We start from the raw sequence: 19241 nt of genomic DNA, 5'->3' as shown, positions 1-19241 counted from the left end.
GTTTCAGGAAGTCTTTGATGGGATTTGGCAAGAGAAGCGGCAGGTAGGAAGCTCTAAATTACTAGGGAAAGAAAAGGGAACTTAGGAAGAGAACACGATTGTCACTCAAGTTTATGTGTGACTTGCAAGTGTAATTCTGTATCTGTAATTCTACCGATGGTATTTTTTTTTCTTCAATGTAATGGACTTGCTTTTGCTAGTTACTTAGGCTATGACATGACACACTAGGACAGCATACCCCTTTGAGTAACTGTGCACCACGGCTGCTCAGCGTAAAAGTTAGAAACTTTTGTACCCAGAAAACATATATATATACACATATATGTATATGATATATATATACACATATATGTATATGATAGATATATACACATATATGATACACACACACACATATGATAGATACTAGCCCGCATCCTTCTGAGAGAGACCTCTATCGTGAATGCTGATTCCATACCTGTGGCCCCACTAGAGAGAAATAAACTTGTTATGCCTCAGAACCCACAGTTGTGCTTCAGTTCCTGTGCCCTGTCTTTGAAAAAATCTTATGCCATCTCTGTTTAAAAAAACCTTGGGCCCACTGGATTGGTAACTTTTCCTACGTTTACATTGCTATTACTGCAACACAGTTTGCACTACCCACTTTAGTACCTGACTCATTGTCTTAACCTTGTAAGAACCTAAAATTATTTAATAGACAAATTTTATCTCCCATCCAAGATAGTAAAATTCCCTAGGAAAGGACTGTTATCAATTTTATAGATTCAAGTTCTGACTTATTTGACATTTCCAAGTGTTTCTTAGTCTACTGAATATAATACTCCACCGTATAACACTTTGCTTGCCATACACTAGGCGTTTGGTAAATACTGATGAATTAAATGATGCCCCTGTAGAGTTGGAAACGAGCTTGTTTACTTCCTGGTTTTCCGGCACCTAACAGTACTGTCTACTCAGCACACTCATGACTTCACTGCCTTTCAGCAAGCAAAACAGAGTCTTACTGTTGTCCTGTAAGGAACTGCCCCACCCTCCAAATAATGTCCCTAAGAAGTATGTCAAGAAGTAATTGTGGTTGATTAGCCTCATTGACAGTCTTGATTCTGCAGTGTGTATCTGCTGCTTCCACTATGAGTGATATCCAAAGTTCTCTTGGTCCAGCTTCCTAAGGAATTCTTTGACTTCCTGACTTCTGGAGCAAAACTAAACTCCAAGCCAACATCAGACCTGTGTTCTTAACAATCCTAGCTGCAAGATCTTATGTATGTCTGTTCAACACCTTTTACATTTCAAAGGTTTTTCTGAAGAAATGCTTTCATATGGGTCTTTGAGATATGAAGCTCATGTCTGAGTGTCATTCACATGGGTCACATCCTGAGCACACCCACCACAATTAAAACTACTCCCCCCCAAAACTAACAACATAGTCCCGATGCAATGACGGCAATTACTTGGACGAAACACATCTGGTTCTCTCCCCCATTTAGACCACTTAAACCTGTCTGGAGCAGAGTTTGCAAGGGAATGCACGAAACTTCGCTTCATTGGGGAGAAGCAAAATGGTCAAGTCTATGTTGTAGTTGGGGCAACCTGCTCAGATGGTATCGTCTTATGGAAGGCGTGGGATGTGGGCAGAGTGGCAATGACTGCCCGCAATGTTAGCACGGAGAACAGTAAAAAGCTAGAGCAGATTATATCAACATTTCCATCCAGTAGTCGAAAAATCGGGCCACGTCCAATTATTAGCTATGGGCCGGTGGGTTAAGCTATCTTAACATTTCAGGGCTTGGATTTCGCCACTTGTAAAATGGCGATGAGAAGGATGAGTTACATTATGCCACTGTGACTTGCTTAGAGAAATGCCTAGCACGCTGGCACAAGGTAAGTGCGTTGTCAAAGGTTTGTCAAGTAAATACAACAGCTAGGCTAGGTTACCCTCCACTTCTACTAAGCTTGCAACTGGTAAGCCCCACTAACATCCAAGCTGGCGGGCAGGTGCTGTCTCCTACTGCAAGTTTTTGCCGACCCACGAGGTAAAGTATTCAGAGGATCTGCGACATCGACACGCTTTATCCAGGTCCCCAGGCTGCCAATCATCCGATCACAGCTTGGGAGAGACACACAAGGCTTCCTCCCGCTCAGGTTCTCTGGCTCCTAAAGCACCGCCCGGGCGGCTGTCCCGCAACCCCGCCCACCAGCCTGGGAACACCCCCCGGGGGCGGGGCCTGGACTCGCGCACGCGCAGTGCCATTGCACCGCGCCTGCGCCGTGGCGGGGCTGAGGGAGGCGGGGGATTGGTATGAGAGCTAGTGTGTGAGGGGAGGGAGGTGTCCCGGCCGAGCGTGGTACTACGGCGGGCGCGGGCCGGAGGGGGCGGGGGGATGCGCCGCGGCGGCGGCGCGGGCGCTGGGCTGGGGCTTGGCCGCGCCAGAGCAGCGGATCCCGGTGTCGCCGCGGCAGCTGCGCGGGTGTCGCGCCGGGTCGGAAGACGCTGTACCACTGCGCTCCCCCACTTTTTTTTTTTTTTTTTTTTTTTAAATAACCGGAACCAATGAACGCGGCGGGGAGCCGAGCTCCGCGGGCCGCCGGTGAAGGGAGCGGGCTAGCACCCGGCGGGAGTCTGCTTCCGAGGCGGCGGGGCCCCGGGCAGCTGGCGGCGAGCAAGTGCCCGGCGGCTCGAGCGAGCGCTGCTCCCGCCGCGGCACCCGGCCGGGCCTTGGGCCGTCCTCCCCGGCGGCGCTGGGCAGCAGTGCTGCTGTTCGGGCTGTTGGTGGCCGGCGTGGCGGACGGATGCGACTTGGTGCCCCGGCACCTCCGCGGGCGACGCGCGTCGGGATCGGCCGGAGCGGCTGCGTCTCCTTCGGCTGCGGCTGCGGGCGAGCGCCAGGCGCTGCTGACAGGTGAGGCCCGCGCGGCGACGGGCAGGCTCGGCGGGACTCCCGGCAGGACCCCCATCCCCGAGGGGGGCGCCTCGCGGTTGCCTTGGCGCCGGTCGTCGCACTTCGGACGCCTTCCTAGTCCAGCGACTGGCGCCCCCAACTGTGGCTTCTTCGCCCTTTAGTGGGCTCCTGCGCGCTTCCCGGCTGAGCAATGCAGTGGTTTCTCTTTCGTGCTGCCGAAGGGGCCATCGGGGTCTGTAGGGGACAGGGCTCGTTTCTCCTCTTCCCGGAGCTGCCGGAGAAAGTAGGCGGCGGCGGCGGCAGCAGCAATGCGGTATGGAGTTGGCCTCTGCTGCCTTTGCAAAGGCAGCTGGCAGCTTCTTACCGATTGAGAGCCCGGCTGAGCGCCCTGTCCCAGGGGAAACCGCTGAAGAGATTCTTTGAGAGCCACAGCACCTAGTGGCACTAGTGGTTTCGTGTTAGTAATGAAGAAACGTCAAAGTCTGGTGTGTTTTGTGGGGGTACGAGGCCGTTTTAAGGGATGGGAAGTATGTGCTGTTGGAGAGCGTTGCTGGGTGACAAAGGGTGCAGAAAGCGCAGCAGGTAACCAGAAACACACCTAAAATTTGCCAAGTGCAGGGATATCTGTGACGTGGATTTGGGCAGCATAGTTCCGATGGAGTGCACCAGCATCTTTTAAAACACAGAACGTTCCAGCGCTTACTGAAAATTTGCAAATGCGTTTGGTAAGGTTAAGTTAGAAAATTGTATGCTTTTAAAGCCTTCATTGCCTTATATAACTGATCTGGTGTGGTTGAAGCAGTGATGTAAAGGTCCTGAAATGATTTCCTGGGGCAGAGTGGTGGAGCTGGAGTAACTTAATTTTTCTTCCTGCTGTGTTTATTTTTAAGGTAGATCTCTAGGTTTTCTGGAAGAATAGCAGGGTTAAAGAGGAATAGGATGATTCACTGTTCATTTTACTGCAGTGGTAGCCCAGCAGGCGTCTAGTAGTCACTAACAGCTGCTCTGGGAAGTGTTGAGGAGTCTTTAGATCTAAGCAGCTTTGCTCTGGGTTCTGTGACAGGCCATTTCCTGTTGCAGAGAGAAGAAGGATGTTGGTAAGCGTTGTCAGGCACTTTGGAAGTTGGAGGGTATAGGACATAATGATCAGCTTACTTAAGGTACTCAAAACTGTAGCGGACCCTGTTCAGTTGAAAGGATTACAGAATGAACTTCAGGACACAGTACTGTAGGGAGGGATACATTGCAAGGCTTCGTGCTCAAACGGTTATTTTCTAATAAAAATACAGCAAGTGTAGAGGGAACAGTGATAAACTAGTTATGTAGGAGTGTAGGTTGAGGGCTTGAAAGAATTACTTTGGCTTCTAAGAAGTATAGTAGTGTAGGTTTTTTTTTTTTTTTTTTTTTTTTCCAGAAATGTTTGATTAGTAGATAATTACATAATGCCTTAACTAGTGTGATTGGCAGGAATGCAAGTGATCTAGAACTTCTGTGTTTATTGACTATTCTGACAAGTGTGTTATGCTGAGAACATCAAGAAGTAAGTGCAGATGGAATTTGAATAAGCTGTAACCCTTTTCATTTTCTCTGTAGTTATTTATGGCACAGTTGAGAAGGCAGGGCAATTCTTAGTGGGAAAAATCATCGCATAAAGTAAAGCTGTGCTCTGGTGCTGACCTCGGAGTTATTGATGTTGATCTCAAGTTTTTTTTCCCCTCATGTTCGAATATTAATTTTAAAAAGTTACACTTTTTAAGGGTTGTACTTAAAGTTTCAGATTACAATGCTGCACAGTATCTAAGTTGAGTGATAGAAAATAGAATTTAAATAAGTTTATGAACATACAGTCAGTAGGGCCAGTGTTTAGGGAAATGCAGATTGAAAAATCACTTGTGAAATTAGAATGTGTTGAAAATTGCTTTGAGTCGTATGGCGTCTACAGGGCCCGTTCTCATTTAATAGTTTTCGTGAATAGTTCTCTTTTACGTTCCATTTGTTTTATTAAACGTGGGGCAGAAATGGATGGTGGCATTTCACACTCAAGGGAATGGAGCCACCGACAAGCCCTGTCACATCCCAGACTTTGCTAATGGATAGAGGCCGGCATGACCATGTGAGAGAACTAGATTCTACGTGGACTTTGAAAACTCGTGAACGGATTGTGAGAGAATTTTTCTCTGAGGTTCCCTGTGAAAGTGGCTGTTTCACTGTTGGTGTTTCCAATAGTTTCATAAATTGACAGCCACCCCACTCACTCTGTTTCCCCCTCCAGATTAGTATTTTTAATACTTAACTGTTACGAACTTCTGAGGAATTTGTTTTTTATTAATACAGTCTAGAACACACCTTTTCATTGAAGCTTACCTCCCAAGGGTTTTATGTCGCTGTATTTTAAAAATAAATTGCTTTAAGTCTGGCTTGTTCTTAGTTTTGAGCAAAAAAAAGTATTCTTTCAGAGATAGGCAATGACATCACCAAAAATCAATAGATCCATTGTCTGAGATGTCTTAGTAATGTAGAACCAATATTTGTAATATTACACAGTAAAACATTTAAATTGTATGTGTGCATATGCATGTACATATTTTTTAGTTAGAGAAAGTAATTTACATGATTGAAACCTAATTCAGATTAAGGACTGATGGCTGGAAGCAGACAGATTATATTCTAAGTCAGTACTTTTGAAAACTGTTTTTGTTTAACATATACAGCATCAATAGATTGGCCCAGTGGGGAGCAGTTGAGCATTATTTCATCAAAATATTGAAATAATGGTTTCTGAGAAATCATGGAAGGGCAAAAAGTATGCAGGCTTTCTCTCTGCCTCACCCTCTGTCTCTGCATATATATGTATGTGTATGTGCAGAAAGCTCTGTCTGGGAAAATAAGTAGAATAACTGAACAGTATTTTTTATACACACACACACACACACACACACACACACAGCTAATTGTTTTAGAAATTTTAAACAACCAATATTAGCTTTACATTTTTCATTAATTATTAATCAATTATGTTATAATTTTAATCAATTAGAGTAACATTCTTTAGTGCTCAATAAACATTTTATCTTAAGATTTTATCACTTCACCTATTTGGTATATTATAGGAGTACAAAATGAAAAGGTTAAGGTATGTCTTTAAGATGTACTGAGATCTCAGCAAGACCCACTCTTCTTAGCCCGAAGACTAATATCATTTTGAAGGGCCACTTTATCCAGAGGTGTTAAAAACGCTGATGCTGTGGGGCTCTCACTAATTTAGTTGGGAATTTCTCAGGCTCTCTTTGGCCTCACATTTAAGGCTTATCCAGTAGACACTACCTTGTTAATGTCGTTTTTGAGTGGCTGGCTGGGGTGTGCTCTATGTACGCTGAGTCCTGCCTGTGCTGGTGTGTACACTGTGACCACAGACTTCTTTTGATGCCTTCCTGCTGTGTTTTCTTCTGCGGCGTTTGCCTGTTGCCGCATTTATGTTGCATCGTCAGCCACAGGACCGAACTTAGATCTCTCTGAGCTGCGTCTGTTCTACATGCCTAACATTATCTGTAAGTTTGTTCAGGAACATCCCGTTTCTTTCTAGTCTTTATAAGACTTCCAGGAGTCCCACCTGGTCACTGTTGATGATCTCATAGTTCAGGAAAACTCAGAAGTGCCAGTTAGAAATGAGGGTTTAAGATTTAGCTTTCTTTGGTACAAAAAAGGATAAACACAGAGATAATTTTCTGATGCTTTAATTTGTGTTTGGGTTAATGCTAATGTTTTTGGGTTAATTTAGACTTATAAGAAACTGTACCAACCATTTTGGATATGGGGTAGTCATTTTAATATGCTGTGAATACTTTCAGAGTTATGTTTGCAGTTATGTTATTTATGCATATAATAATAAAATTATTGAGTGACTGGGTAGATGTTAAAAGAGCAACTAGTAATAATAAACAAGCCACTTTTGATGTTCATTAGTCTGGACCAAGTTAGGAACTAACTAGGAGATTAGTTTGGTAACTTTTATCAGTGAAACCGTTAAGTACATGGAGGAGATGACAAACTAGGCACAGGAACGGGTAAGAGCAGAGCATGGGGACTCAGACGAGCACTCAGGGAGCAGACATGGTAACTGAACTAGTAGGCTCCATGCTGTGCTGGCTGCTAACCGTGAGTGGTGTGTGCAGATGTGAGGCTAAGCCTGTCAGAGCGATACTTTCTTAGAAGACAAGAGCAAATGGATGCCTTATGAGCTCAGGCATCTTGCCCAAGATTTCATGTTATGTGTTGAACTGGGTTTCTTTGATTCCAAAGCCTTGCCTTTTTTTTCTTTCAGGTTATTTGTTGTATGTGCTTATACGTATGAACAAGGCGAGCCCAACGTTGACTAGCATAATGGAGTGCAAACTTTGGGGAAAGAAAGCCTTCTGTAGAATTTGAGGTAGACCTTGGTGTGTATACCTCATTTAGAGATGAGTGAAAGGGTCTTCCAGGAGAGGCAGATGTAAGAATAAGGAGGAAGGTAATTGTTTTCAGAGGTATGCCTAGTGTGTGTGCACAGAGGAAATCAGCATCTAAAATTGGGTTTCTCAGCCCACGTGATAGGTAATATGGGAAGCCACCAGAAAAATTTGGTAAAGATTTCTTGACACATTGATCTTGCTGGTTAACTTGGAAAACTAAGTGATAATTGAAGACACATAAACTGCTAAATGTGTACATACTCTGGAGAATGTAAATTTAACTTAATTTTTTAGGGCACATCAGAAGACATTTTGAATAACTTGAGAGTTTTGTTTATAAAGTCTGAGTCGTCTACCCTGTCATCAAGAGGGAGAGGAACTGTGATATTCGGGCATGAGAATGACGGTGTTGGAGAAAGGTGTTCTGGGTGGGGGAAGTCAGCACTAAGGTGGGAAGGAGGCGCTTAGCAAGCAGTACAGGAGGAGACACTTGAAGGCTGAGTGTACAGTGGCTCCGAAAGCAGGTTTTAGAAAGTCAGTTTCCTTCTCAGGTTAGACAGGAGCCTGGCTGTTATCTTTTAATCCCACTGAGAATGACTGAAGTTAGTAAAAGCCTTTAAAAACTCTCAGAAGAAACATGCCATCTTTCCCCCCCCTGCTTCAAGTATGCCAATTTATTACTTCAAAATTAAGTATTTGTGTGTATGATTTTTAGCTTCCATGATGGTTTATAAAGAAGTTAACAACAAAAATATCACAAATATGCTGTCTTATAAACCAGAACCCCGATAGCTAAAGATAATCTATTATGTTTACATAAATCCTCTCATTCTATGTTTCACTACGCACATTTCTTCTGTATTGAAGAGTGACTGTCCAGGTTGAGCTTATAGCGTATATTAGCATGTTCTCTCCTATCTGGAGATCTCCAGTATCCTCTGCGAGCCACAGTCTTCTCAGTACTGGCCTATTATTTGTTTCAAAAACACCCGTTGAATTTCCTGTGTGAGGTTCAAGCCTGGTTTTAGATTTTGCTGTCTCTGTCCTGATCTCAGGATCTGTAGGATGTGTGTGTGTGTGTGTTTGTGTGTGTGTGTTTGTGTGTGTGTGTGTGTGTGTGTGTGTGTGTGCCCGCTCAGTCTTTCTTGACACTCTCTAGTCTGACTTCCAGTAAACATTTCCCTTGACTGGTTTCTTTGTTGCTGATTTTAAGGATGGTTCTTTCCTAAATCTCAGTTCTCAATCTTGTGTTCTTCAAGCTGAACATTTCCTCCTCAGAGAACTTCATTACTAGGAAAGTTCTACCAGGGCAAGGGAACCCCAGGCCAATGATTGATTTAACTTTTGGCTTTATGTCACTTGGCCCTAGCAGTGCATCTGCCCAGCCGTTACGGCGACTATCCCCAGAACACTTTTCTTCCAGCGAGGCTTTGTCAGTCCTGTAATTACAAGAACTAACTTAGATTACGGCGAAAGGGAGTTGGAGGCTGTTGACAGTGAGAATTGAGTGTTCTTTTCTTAAAGACAGTGGTAACCACCTCTCCCCACTCCAGCTTTTCCCATAGGCCCAGGGAACCTCCAAGCCTGAGAAGAAGTTTACTGGGATGGGCCTGCTCTGAGTGCTGCTTGTATGAGAGTGAGCTGGTCTTTCTGTGTGCTGCAGATCTTGCATGAGAGCTGGTCTGTGTGCTGCAGATCTTGCATGTGAGCTGGTCTTTCTGTGTGCAGCAGATCTTGCATGTGAGCTGGTCTTTCTGTGTGCTGCAGATCTTGCATGAGAGCTGGTCTTTCTGTGTGCTGCAGATCTTGCATGTGAGCTGGTCTGTGTGCTGCAGATCTTGCATGAGAGCTGGTCTGTGTGCTGCAGATCTTGGCCTCTGAGCAACTGTTTAGCCTCCAGTTATTTTCACTTTCTCTGCCTCTCTCATCTTCTTGAACTTCCCATTATGTAAGTGAAACACTCCAGAAAGTGTTACTGAGTTACATGCTGGGTTTAAAAAATTCTAGCGGTGTATCTCCTATTTATGTGATTTCTGGGTATTAAACAATCTCATTAGAGAATCTTCTGAGTCAGGACAGTCATTTTCAGTGCTTGACTTTTGTTCGTTCTTCCTTGGGCAGGGTCTTGCTATGCAGCTTAACAGAGTCTGTTTTCATTAGGCTAGTCTTGAAGTCCGGATGCACCCCAATCTCCTGCTTCCACCTCCCACGCGCTTATAGGCATGTGGTACGACTGTCGCCCCTTTTGTGAAGTTTTCATCTGCTATTCAACTTATCCTACAGACCCATGTTTACTTTTCTATACGGTTTCTCTTTCCTTTTAAAACCACCATTGCTGGGTCCCAAGATGATCTCGACTCACCCCTTATTATTCTCTGCCAGTAAATCTGAGCTTTCCCATAAAGGCATGTGCCCTTATGCCATCTCTGAGGCCTTCTGCTTTGGCACATGTATTCATTGTATTAATCTTGGCTGCTTTCTTCTTGGTTCTAATTAAAAAATATATATATATTTTAAATTGAACTGATAGGTGCCCTATAGTTTTGTAATTTGCATTTGTGAATTTGCTGTCTGATGTGCATGTAGGCCACAGGGCTGTGAGGATAGGTCTGAGGAAGAACTAAGGGACATTAAAGGCAAAAGCCAGATGGATGTTTGCATATAATTTTAAACACTATTTAACTTCTGTTGTGTGGTAGCCATGACTTGAGGAACTAGTTATATAAAAATGCTGTAGTTTGCCTTAAAAAATATTGTAGGAACAATAAACCTGAAACTTGCCTGGGAGTTTTTTACACAATATAAAAAGTGTTAATTTTCTAGTTTACCTGTTTTGATTGCTGTGTTTACCAGAAATACCTCTTAGCTATATCTGTACTTTCGTGTTCTTTTTCAGCATTTTTCAGAACAGTCAAGATGTGGAAACAACTTAAAACTTCATCTGTTGATGAAGAATGGATAAAGAAAACATGACATACATACATATATACATAGACAGTGGGGCTTGTTCAGCCACTGAAAGAAAAAAAAATCTGCTATTTGAGGAAGTATTCATGAATGTGGAAAGCATTCTGGTAAATGAAACAACCTAGACCCAGAAAGACAAATACTGCCTGGTCTCACGTGTGTGGGTTCTAAGTTGTCAGCCATAGTAGAATGGAGGTTGCTAGATTACCTGAGATTTCCCAAGAGTCTACATCGTGAGAAGTCTTATGTCGTACCAAAATGAAAGGCACAGATGGAAGATAACTATGAGATTGACCGGCCTGCTAATGACCGAGTCACAGTCATACCCTAATCAAACCAAAGAGTGCACCTAAAATACCTATATATCCTTTGGTTGTCAAGCATATCTCGTTAAAAATGTAAGAAAGTGTAATATTTAGTTAGAATCATTTTCATTTTTTTTTTTGTTGTTGTACATTTCCACCCCAGTTTTGGTAGCTGGGATCTAGCCAGGATCTTGCCAGTGCTAGGCAAATTCATTACACACTTGCAGCCCCTTTTGGAATAAGATGGGATGGAAGCAAACAAAGCTTCAGCGGTTTACTGGGCATCAGATTGAGATGCTCTGCCTTTCAAGATCCCCGGAGCCTGTTAGAGCTCTCCCTCCTTCAAGACTGATGGTGCGGAGTGATAAAGGAGTGAGGATGCTCTGCCTCCCAGAGTCCAACAGGGAGAGCATGGGGCTGGGTGGTAGGACAGGGCGCACAGAATGACAGGAGGAAGCTCAGAAGGGTGCACCGGCCCATGAGAATGCAGGGTGTGACTCGACTCAGCGCTGAGCCTCTGGACAGCGCACCAACATTCACATGTGGACGTGGAGCTCGGATATTTGGCAGCAGTTTTGCATGTCTTATCTCATGTAACACTCGCAGAATCCTTGCTGAGCTCTTTCCCGTAGTAGATGTTACATAGAATGGGAATCTAGCTACCTTAAACTCTTCCAGGGCCCAGGGTCTCTGTTTAGAGAGTATAATGGAAGCTAAGTCAGGGAGACACAGAATTAGATATTCTAAGTAGCGTGAAAGTAGGTCTTCATTGTCCACTGGCCTTTGAGTTACACCTTCATTTTGCTCATTATCAGAATTCTGAAGTTTTAGAGGTTGTTCTTATCTACCATACGGATTATAAAGCCCAGTGAGAGATCTGCAACATGCAGATCATGGAATGAAAGTGAAAAGTCAGTATCCTCAGAAGATGAGAGTTCCTGTTTGGGTTTTTGTTTTTGTGAATATTCTTATGGGACGGAATGTGGTTTTAAGACTGACGGAACTTTTATATGGGGGTATCAGTTTGGTCTTCTTTTGTAGAATGTGATTTGTCTTTAGACCATAGCAAGTTTTTATTACTTTGAATCAAGGCTGATAGTGGTTATAATTACAGGTATGGGACTTGTTGGTGTCTGAATTTTCATTTATTTAGAATATAGGTTGGAGAACAAATTAAGGGTCTACAAAAAGTGCTTAACGTAGGGCCTGGTAAGCATTAGGTACTCACTTATTGCTAATACCATCCCCTTTTGTCTGTAGATACAGATGCAGGATCATTGTAGAGATGTGCCAAAGTATGCCGAGTACTAGTAATGTGCTTTCTGTTATTTTGTGTGTCTACCTGTGCAGTCCTGAGGAGACACCTGGCCTCGCATGCTGCTCCTTTACTGCAAACCAGCCCTCTCGTGGCATTAAAAATACATAAGTATGAGGCTCGGTCTATAAGCAGGCGTTCATCATCAGAACTGGTGTAAATCGATTGTTGTGGTGGCATGTACTACTTGTTATGCTGGCACTGGGAGGGAGAAACTGGTGAGGAGCCCTGGGTTATCTGGCCTGTCAGCCTAGGCTTCTTAGTAAGCACCAGTTCACTGAAAGACGCTATCTCAAAACAGTAGGTCGATGGAGCCTGTGGATTAACCTCTGAGCTACAGGCATGTACACACACACACACACACACACACACACACACACACACACACAAACACAAACAATCATTGAAGACACTTCTGTGATCTGAATAACCAGCTCAGTAATGGCGTGAGACTGACAGAGCCCAGGTAGCATTAAAGCTTTCAGAACCACAGCATGGCTCAGGGAGGAGGTCTTGGCAGATGGTAGCTGGGAGGGGCAGCATTCTTCAGTGGGGTGACTACTTGTAGGGTACCCCATGAGAATGTGGGCCACATTAATTGGATGCTGTGGGATAGCAAAAAATTACTATGATGAAGAAAGTATGAAGTTGGGAGAAGTCTGGGGGAAGCTGGAGAAAATGATCATAGTGAATTGTATAAATCTAAAAAGTTACAAGATTATAGAAAAATGAAAGTATTGTAGCCGGTGAAACCATACAGTACTGGAATATTTTTTTAAGAAATTAGTTGACTCTTAAATTACTTTGTATCAACTTAATTTTATTGTTTGTGGTGCTGAGGCTTGAACCCTGGACCCTGTGCATGGTAAACATCTACCCCACCACTGAGCTACACCCCCCAGTCTATCTTTGTCATTTAATTTAACCAAAGACTTTCCAGTACTTTGTAGTTGGAATGTCAGCAACAAAATCATTAATGTCCGAGCTTAGACGTTCATTGTAGAAAATTTAAAAAGTAGGGAAAATATACTAGAAAACATTCACTTTTACAACTGGTAGTCACTTTTCAGGCATTTTCCTAAACACTTAAAATGTGTATTTTTATATGTATTTAGTAATAACCTCAGGGAATGATTTAGAAAAAAAGATTTTTTTTGGAGTTAGAGATTGGTCCCAAGGGCCTTGCCAGACTCAGAGTGTACTCAGGAGTAATTTTAAAGTGAAATCTGTGACACTTGGGTGTCAGATGTACTATAGGCTTATGGAAGTGCTGGGCGCACTGATGAATAAGATTATAAGGCTCATGTGCTCTTAGAGTTTACATTACTATTTGAATTGGGAAGATAGTTGATGTCTTAAAATCATGAGAAAATAATGTGGCTGAGGTGTCCTGGGGGACACCTGGTGCTTTAGGTGGGTGTGCTAATCAGAGAAGTGTGTAAGAAATTCATATTAAAAACATTTATATACCTTCCCCCTGCATGTTTGTGATTGTCTCCTCCCATCTCCAGTTGTAGGGACTGATCTGAGGTGACAGGCTTGCCAGCAAGCAATCTCACTGGCCGGAAAGTCATATTTCTAGTACGATATATTTGTGTATGTGTGTGTATGTGTGTGTGTACTTGCACTTGTCAGCTATCCAGTGAGGGAACGACACATATGCTCTTTTCGAAGTTTGTGCTCTTAACTGCTGATTTACCTTTACAGGTCTCTGGAGATCATATATATTCATTTTGTTTGTTTTTGTTTTTGTTTTTTTAGAGACAGGTTCTCACGGTGTAACTCTGGCCATCCTACAGCTTATTTTATAGACCAGGCTGGCCTCAAACTCATGGTGATTCCCTAGATTTGGAGCACAGGGTTTAAAGGCCTGCACCACTGTTCATGGTTTAAAGTCTTCTTGTTCGTTTATTTTTCAAGACAGGTTCTCACCATGCAACTCTGGCTGTCCTGAAACGCTGTAAACCAGGTTGGCCTTGAACTCACAGAGCTCCACCTGCCTCTGCAACTTTAGTGCTGGGACGACTTCACCACCACCACCTGTCCTAAGGTCATATTTTAGTGATAGTAGTTGAAGGCAAGTCTGTGGGGAGCTGTGAGAGAGCATTCCATATAGAGGTAATAACAGAGATTAGTTAGAGATCCCAAGGCAAGAAAGAATCTGAATTACTTGATTTAAATGTCTCATTCTAGGCTGGGGAGATGGTTTATTCAGTAAAGAACACACGTGTAAAAGCTGGGCATGGAAACATGAGTATAATTCAAGGTCTGGGGAGGTGGAGACAGGCAGATCGTTGTAGTTCATTGTTCTGCTAGACAAGCTGAATCCATGGGCTCCTCGTTTAGTGAGGGGCCCTGTCTCAAAAGTAAGGTAGAAAAGCAATTGAGGAAGACACCAGTATGTCAGGGGTACTCCCTGTGTGTGTGTGTGTGTGTGTGTGTGTGTGTGTGTGTGTGTGTGAGAGAGAGAGAGAGAGAGAGAGAGAGAGGGAGAGGGAGAAGGAGAGGGAGAGGGAGAAAACTATCTGCTTTGAGCATATTTAGAGGGGGAAGATCAGCATGAGATCTGGCTGCTGAAGAGAGTAGGACCAGATGGTACAGAACCTTCTAGATCTTTCCCTATGTTTGAGCTTTTTCAGAGGTTAATGGGAAGGATTGAAGCATTTTAAGGAGGGAAATAAAATGATAAGACTAATTTTTGTTGTTGTCTGGCCTGCATACTTTTTAAAAATAGTTGATTACTACAACTTATTTTTTTGTCTTATAAAACTGAAACTATAGCTGCTAATTCTGTCTCTCCAACTGCTGGTAATTGCCATTTTAATTTTTTGTTTCTTGAATTTGGTTACTTACGGTATGATACACTCCCGCAGCATGTGCCACATTGTTACCAACTTGTTACTTGGCTGAATGTTTTCAAGGTTAACTTGTGTTATAACATGGACAACAGAATTTCAAGGCAGACACTTTATTTTATATACAGACCTGCTTTCAGGTCTTTTTGCTAGATGCCTAGAAGTGGGGTGGCTGGATATATTTGGCTTTTACTTCTCATCTTTGATGTTCTTCATGCTAACCCATAGTGGTAGCAGCATTTTACAACCTGGCTGACAGGTGTGCTGGGTTTCGTTTTGTGCATGATTTAAGATCTGTTGGCTTCTGTTTGGAAGGCTGATAGGAAGAATGGTCACGGGGAGATTGTCTAGGCAGGTGGGTATTTGGGAGTGGTGGTCGTGTTTAGATAGTTGGGAGTTAGGATTGATATGGCTTGTGTATGTATCAGGACATCGCTGGGGCAGTGCATTCTTAGAGTGCGCTGCTTCAAGTCCCTGAGGACGTGCATGGAGGCACAGCGTGTTCCTAGCAGACCCCGGCATATTCTTCTCATGCCTCATTGGTCAGGCCTGGGTTATCACCAAAGGGAGATAGATACCATGTTTAGGACAAACATGATTCACCTTCCTACGACCAGGAGAAGGGGCTCACTTTATCAGCACATTGTTGCCTTCATTTGAGGCAATGACAGACATAATTAGCTTTATGAGTTTAGGAAAAGTATTGCTATTTGGGGGAGGGGTGGCTACCATCTAAAGCATCTTAACTTCCTTGAAGGGTGCTGTTGTGAAGATTAGATAAAAGAGTGGGAAGTTATGAAGGACTACTCAGTAAACATCATTTTTACTGGATTCCACTTCAGCCATATTGATTGTGTGTGTGTGTGTGTGTGTGTGTGTGTGTGAGAGAGAGAGAGAGAGAGAGAGAGAGAGAGAGAGAGAGACAGAGAGAGAGCTTATTTCTTTGTATACTACTGTTGTCTAAATAATCTAACATATCAAACACAAACTCTGGCTTTGTTTTTAAGGATTTACTTATTTTATTTACATGTATGAGCGTTTTGCCTGCACCTGTGTCTGTATTAAGTGTGCCTGGTGCCCACAGAAGTCAGAAGCGGCAGTGTAACCTCATGACCAACAGTTACAGACGGTTGTTACCTGCAGTTGGTGCTAAGAACCTCTGTAACGGCCTGTCCTCTGCAAGTGCTGAGACATTGCCCCGTTCCTAAAACAGTCCTCGGGTTACACTTGCCCCTTCCTCAGCTCATTCATCTTTTCCCCCAGATTTGTTCTAAACTCAGTCATTTGGGCTAGATGAGCCAGTAATCTTGAATTGACACCGTTTTTTCTTACATATCTTTTTAAATTTTAAAAAATTAATTTATATTTATATGAGAACACTGTAGCTGTCTTCAGACACACAAGAAGATGACATCAGATCCCATCACAGATGGTTGTGAGCCACCGTGTGGTTGCTGGGAATTGAACTTAGGACCTCTGGAAGAGCAGTCGGTGCTGCTCTTAACCACTGAGCCATCTCTTACATGGCTTACTCGTTTAAGGTTTTTCAGATGTTGCTAGTTAGATCTAAACTTGGTTCATAGTGAAGAAAAAATTGTTGATTTGCATACCTTGAATATGCTTCTGGAAAATTGGGCTCTCTCCTTTTTTTTCTCTTTTATTCTTTTGCTTTATATTTCTTTCATCTTAGATTGTCCTGTCTCTTAGAGTTTGTTCTAAATATTTGTCGTTCAGTTGATGGTCATTTATCAAAAAATTCAGTGTTCAGTGTAGTGCTTTGAAAGTTGAAGAAACAGCAGTGGGCAACATTTGATATGGATCCCATCTGTCCCAGGTATCGATTCAACTGCTTTATAAAAGTTGTCCCATAACTTATAAATACTTAACAACCTGAAGGTTTGTTTCTGGAGTCTGTTGTGGCTCTTGATACCTTTAATATATGTCACGGTTAATGGTTTACCTATTTCTTAGACACAGGGTCCAGTTTTTAAAAACAGGTAGTCTGGAATGATGTACGATTTGATTATTGGTGTATGCTCTTACTTAATCTGTCTTCAGCGGTGCATGAACGTTTTGGTGTGACTTTGAGGAAGAGCTTTGAGGAAGAGCTGTGTAACTTTATTTGTGATTGCTAGCTTCTAGCAGGGAAACGGTATGAGATCGACTTTCAGTTTTCACTTATATAAACCGAGTGGCTGTGACTAATATATTACTCATTTGTCTTAAGTCATGGACTTGGATAATCTTCCACCTTTTTATAAAAGTCTAGGGTAATTACATTGATGCGATTATTTAAAAGCCTGGAGTTAGAGACTTTAAAGGACATTTTGTTAAATGGTGGTGTAGGTGCTGGGGAGATGGCTGAGCAGTTGAGGGCACTTAGGCTCTTATAGAGGACCCAGGGCAGGATGCTACTAATGCCTGTGACTCCATTGCCAGGGCGTTTGATGCCCTCTGGCCTCCTCAGGAACATATAAGCACCTAGTGCTCATAAACTTACCCAGGAACACACACATGCACATAAAATTAAAGAATATAACAACACTTATGTAACCTTATAAAAAGTACTAGTTAATGTGAGTTTAGGAATTGTAAGCTCACAACTAAATATCAACTATAAAGTTACGTTTTGCTCCTCAGTTTGAGAGTATTCTGTGTGATAGCTTTTAAGTTTTAGAACCGTAGTAGAAAGCTAAAGTCATAGTCTTTCTCATGGTTTTATCTTTAATATTTTGATTACTGTCATCAGAACAAATTGGTACTTGGCTCATTCATGATTGCTAGTGATCTCAGGATATTCAGTCAGACTCCCTTAACTGAAGCCAAGCAGTATATTGCTTTTAATTTATTGATTGATAGTTTCTACTTATTTCTAATATCAACTATATATATAAATATAGTCACCATGATTATCTCTTGAATTTTGTAAGAAACATACACATGTGCTTTACATTAGGATCAACCTTAAGGTCCTTCATAAATAAACCAGAGCTAGACCTATAAACTTTGACTCTTAGATTGTTCGCTATGTACTGTGCTATATTTATTTGAGATGGGATCTTCCTGGGTTGTCTAGGTTGTCCTTAGACTCCTGGGCTCAGATGATCCCCCAGCCTGTACATCCGGGGTGGCTGAGACTTTAGATGATGTGCCAATCACTGTACTGGCTGCTGCAATGTAGTTATTTATGTTTGAGACACGACCTGTCTGTGGAGTCCGGGCTGGCGTTTTAAAAGTGGTTCCTTTACCTCCTGTTACTGAGCACTGAGGTGGCGCATTACCCAGTCTGTGTGTATAACAGAAAGTAGACAAGCTGATCCTTCCAATTCCATATGCATGGATATTTGTGTTAATATACCTTCTTATAAAAGCTTCTGGTAGTTTTTGTCGTATACTGAAAGTCTGATTTTACATTTTAAGTCTTTTAAAGTTGATTTTTAGGTAGGTAGCTGGTAGTTATGAGAGATTTATCATCATCTACCCTGAATGTTAAATTTCTGAGAACCAGGATTGTTTATACTTCATGGTCTACATTAGAAAAGCATAAAATAAATATTAAAGTTATCCTAGGATATCTAATTTATACTATGACAGTTTGAGAGCGGATTCTACTCAGGAAATAGCAGGTAAGAAGTCTTCATTAAGTTTATCTCCAAGTTCTAGGTAAATAGCATCTGCTTTTACTTAAATGCCAAATTAAGGTGCTTAGAGATAATCTTTCCCTAGTTGTAATGAGGAAATGAATTATAACAAAGTTTGAAATTAAGTAGCCAAAATCTTTTGGGGCATGTAGGCTTCAGAGTGAGGGCACAGGGGCTGCAGGGCTCCCACTTTTGTGTTTGATAAAACACTGTTGTAAAGAATAATTTGCACGTTGTTAATTTGTAACTTAGAGAAGTTAATTTTCATTTGGCATCTTTTGTTGTTGTTTGTTCTGTGACAGGGTTCCTCTGTGCAGCTCTGGCTGTTCTGGAACTTACCCTGCAGACCAAGCTGGCTTTGAACTGAGATCTACCTGCCTCTGCCTCCTGAGTGCTGGGATTAAAGATGTTAACCAACACTTTTTGGTTTGCTTCTGTAACACAAATGTGTTCAGAGATGTTGCATTGTGCCCCATTTGAAATGAGCAAACTTTTTAAAAGTGTACATATTGGATAGTATGTCCACAAAATAATATATCCTGGTACTATTCAGTATCTAACCCACTGAAAGGTTAGGAAACTTTTGTTTTCTTACTTGGTGTTGTTGGTTCCTACTCCTTAGGCTGAGCAGTGGCCTTGGGTATTTGTTTTTTGGCTGGAAAAAAAAAAAAACTAAAGCTTTGGGTAATGTATGTATACGTCTTTAAATATCCTTGCTGGGTGGCTGCTATGGGAGCTGTTTACCGAGCATAAAGTAGTGGTTGAGTTAAATGCTTCCAGTAGGGGTCTGTTTCAGGTGACATGTGATAC

General features: G+C 42.4%; 1 protein-coding gene across 2 annotated transcripts in view; it reads left to right on the top strand.

Annotated features, from left to right (window-relative positions):
• The first annotated feature begins 2453 nt into the window (after window positions 1–2453).
• The window catches only part of STIM2 (stromal interaction molecule 2), a 120293-nt gene continuing 103505 nt past the window's right edge, over window positions 2454–19241 (top strand). For both annotated transcript variants that reach the window (XM_080917158.1, XM_080917157.1), the window contains exon 1: window positions 2454–2900. In XM_080917158.1, the coding sequence (XP_080773284.1) occupies window positions 2552–2900 (349 nt within the window). In that variant the 5' untranslated portion in view covers window positions 2454–2551. The remainder of the gene's footprint in view (window positions 2901–19241) is intronic.

The sequence above is a fragment of the Micromys minutus genome (assembly GCF_963924665.1).
Source record: "Micromys minutus genome assembly, chromosome: 1".
NCBI lineage: Eukaryota > Metazoa > Chordata > Mammalia > Rodentia > Muridae > Micromys > Micromys minutus.
This window is presented reverse-complemented; position numbering and strand designations above follow the sequence as displayed.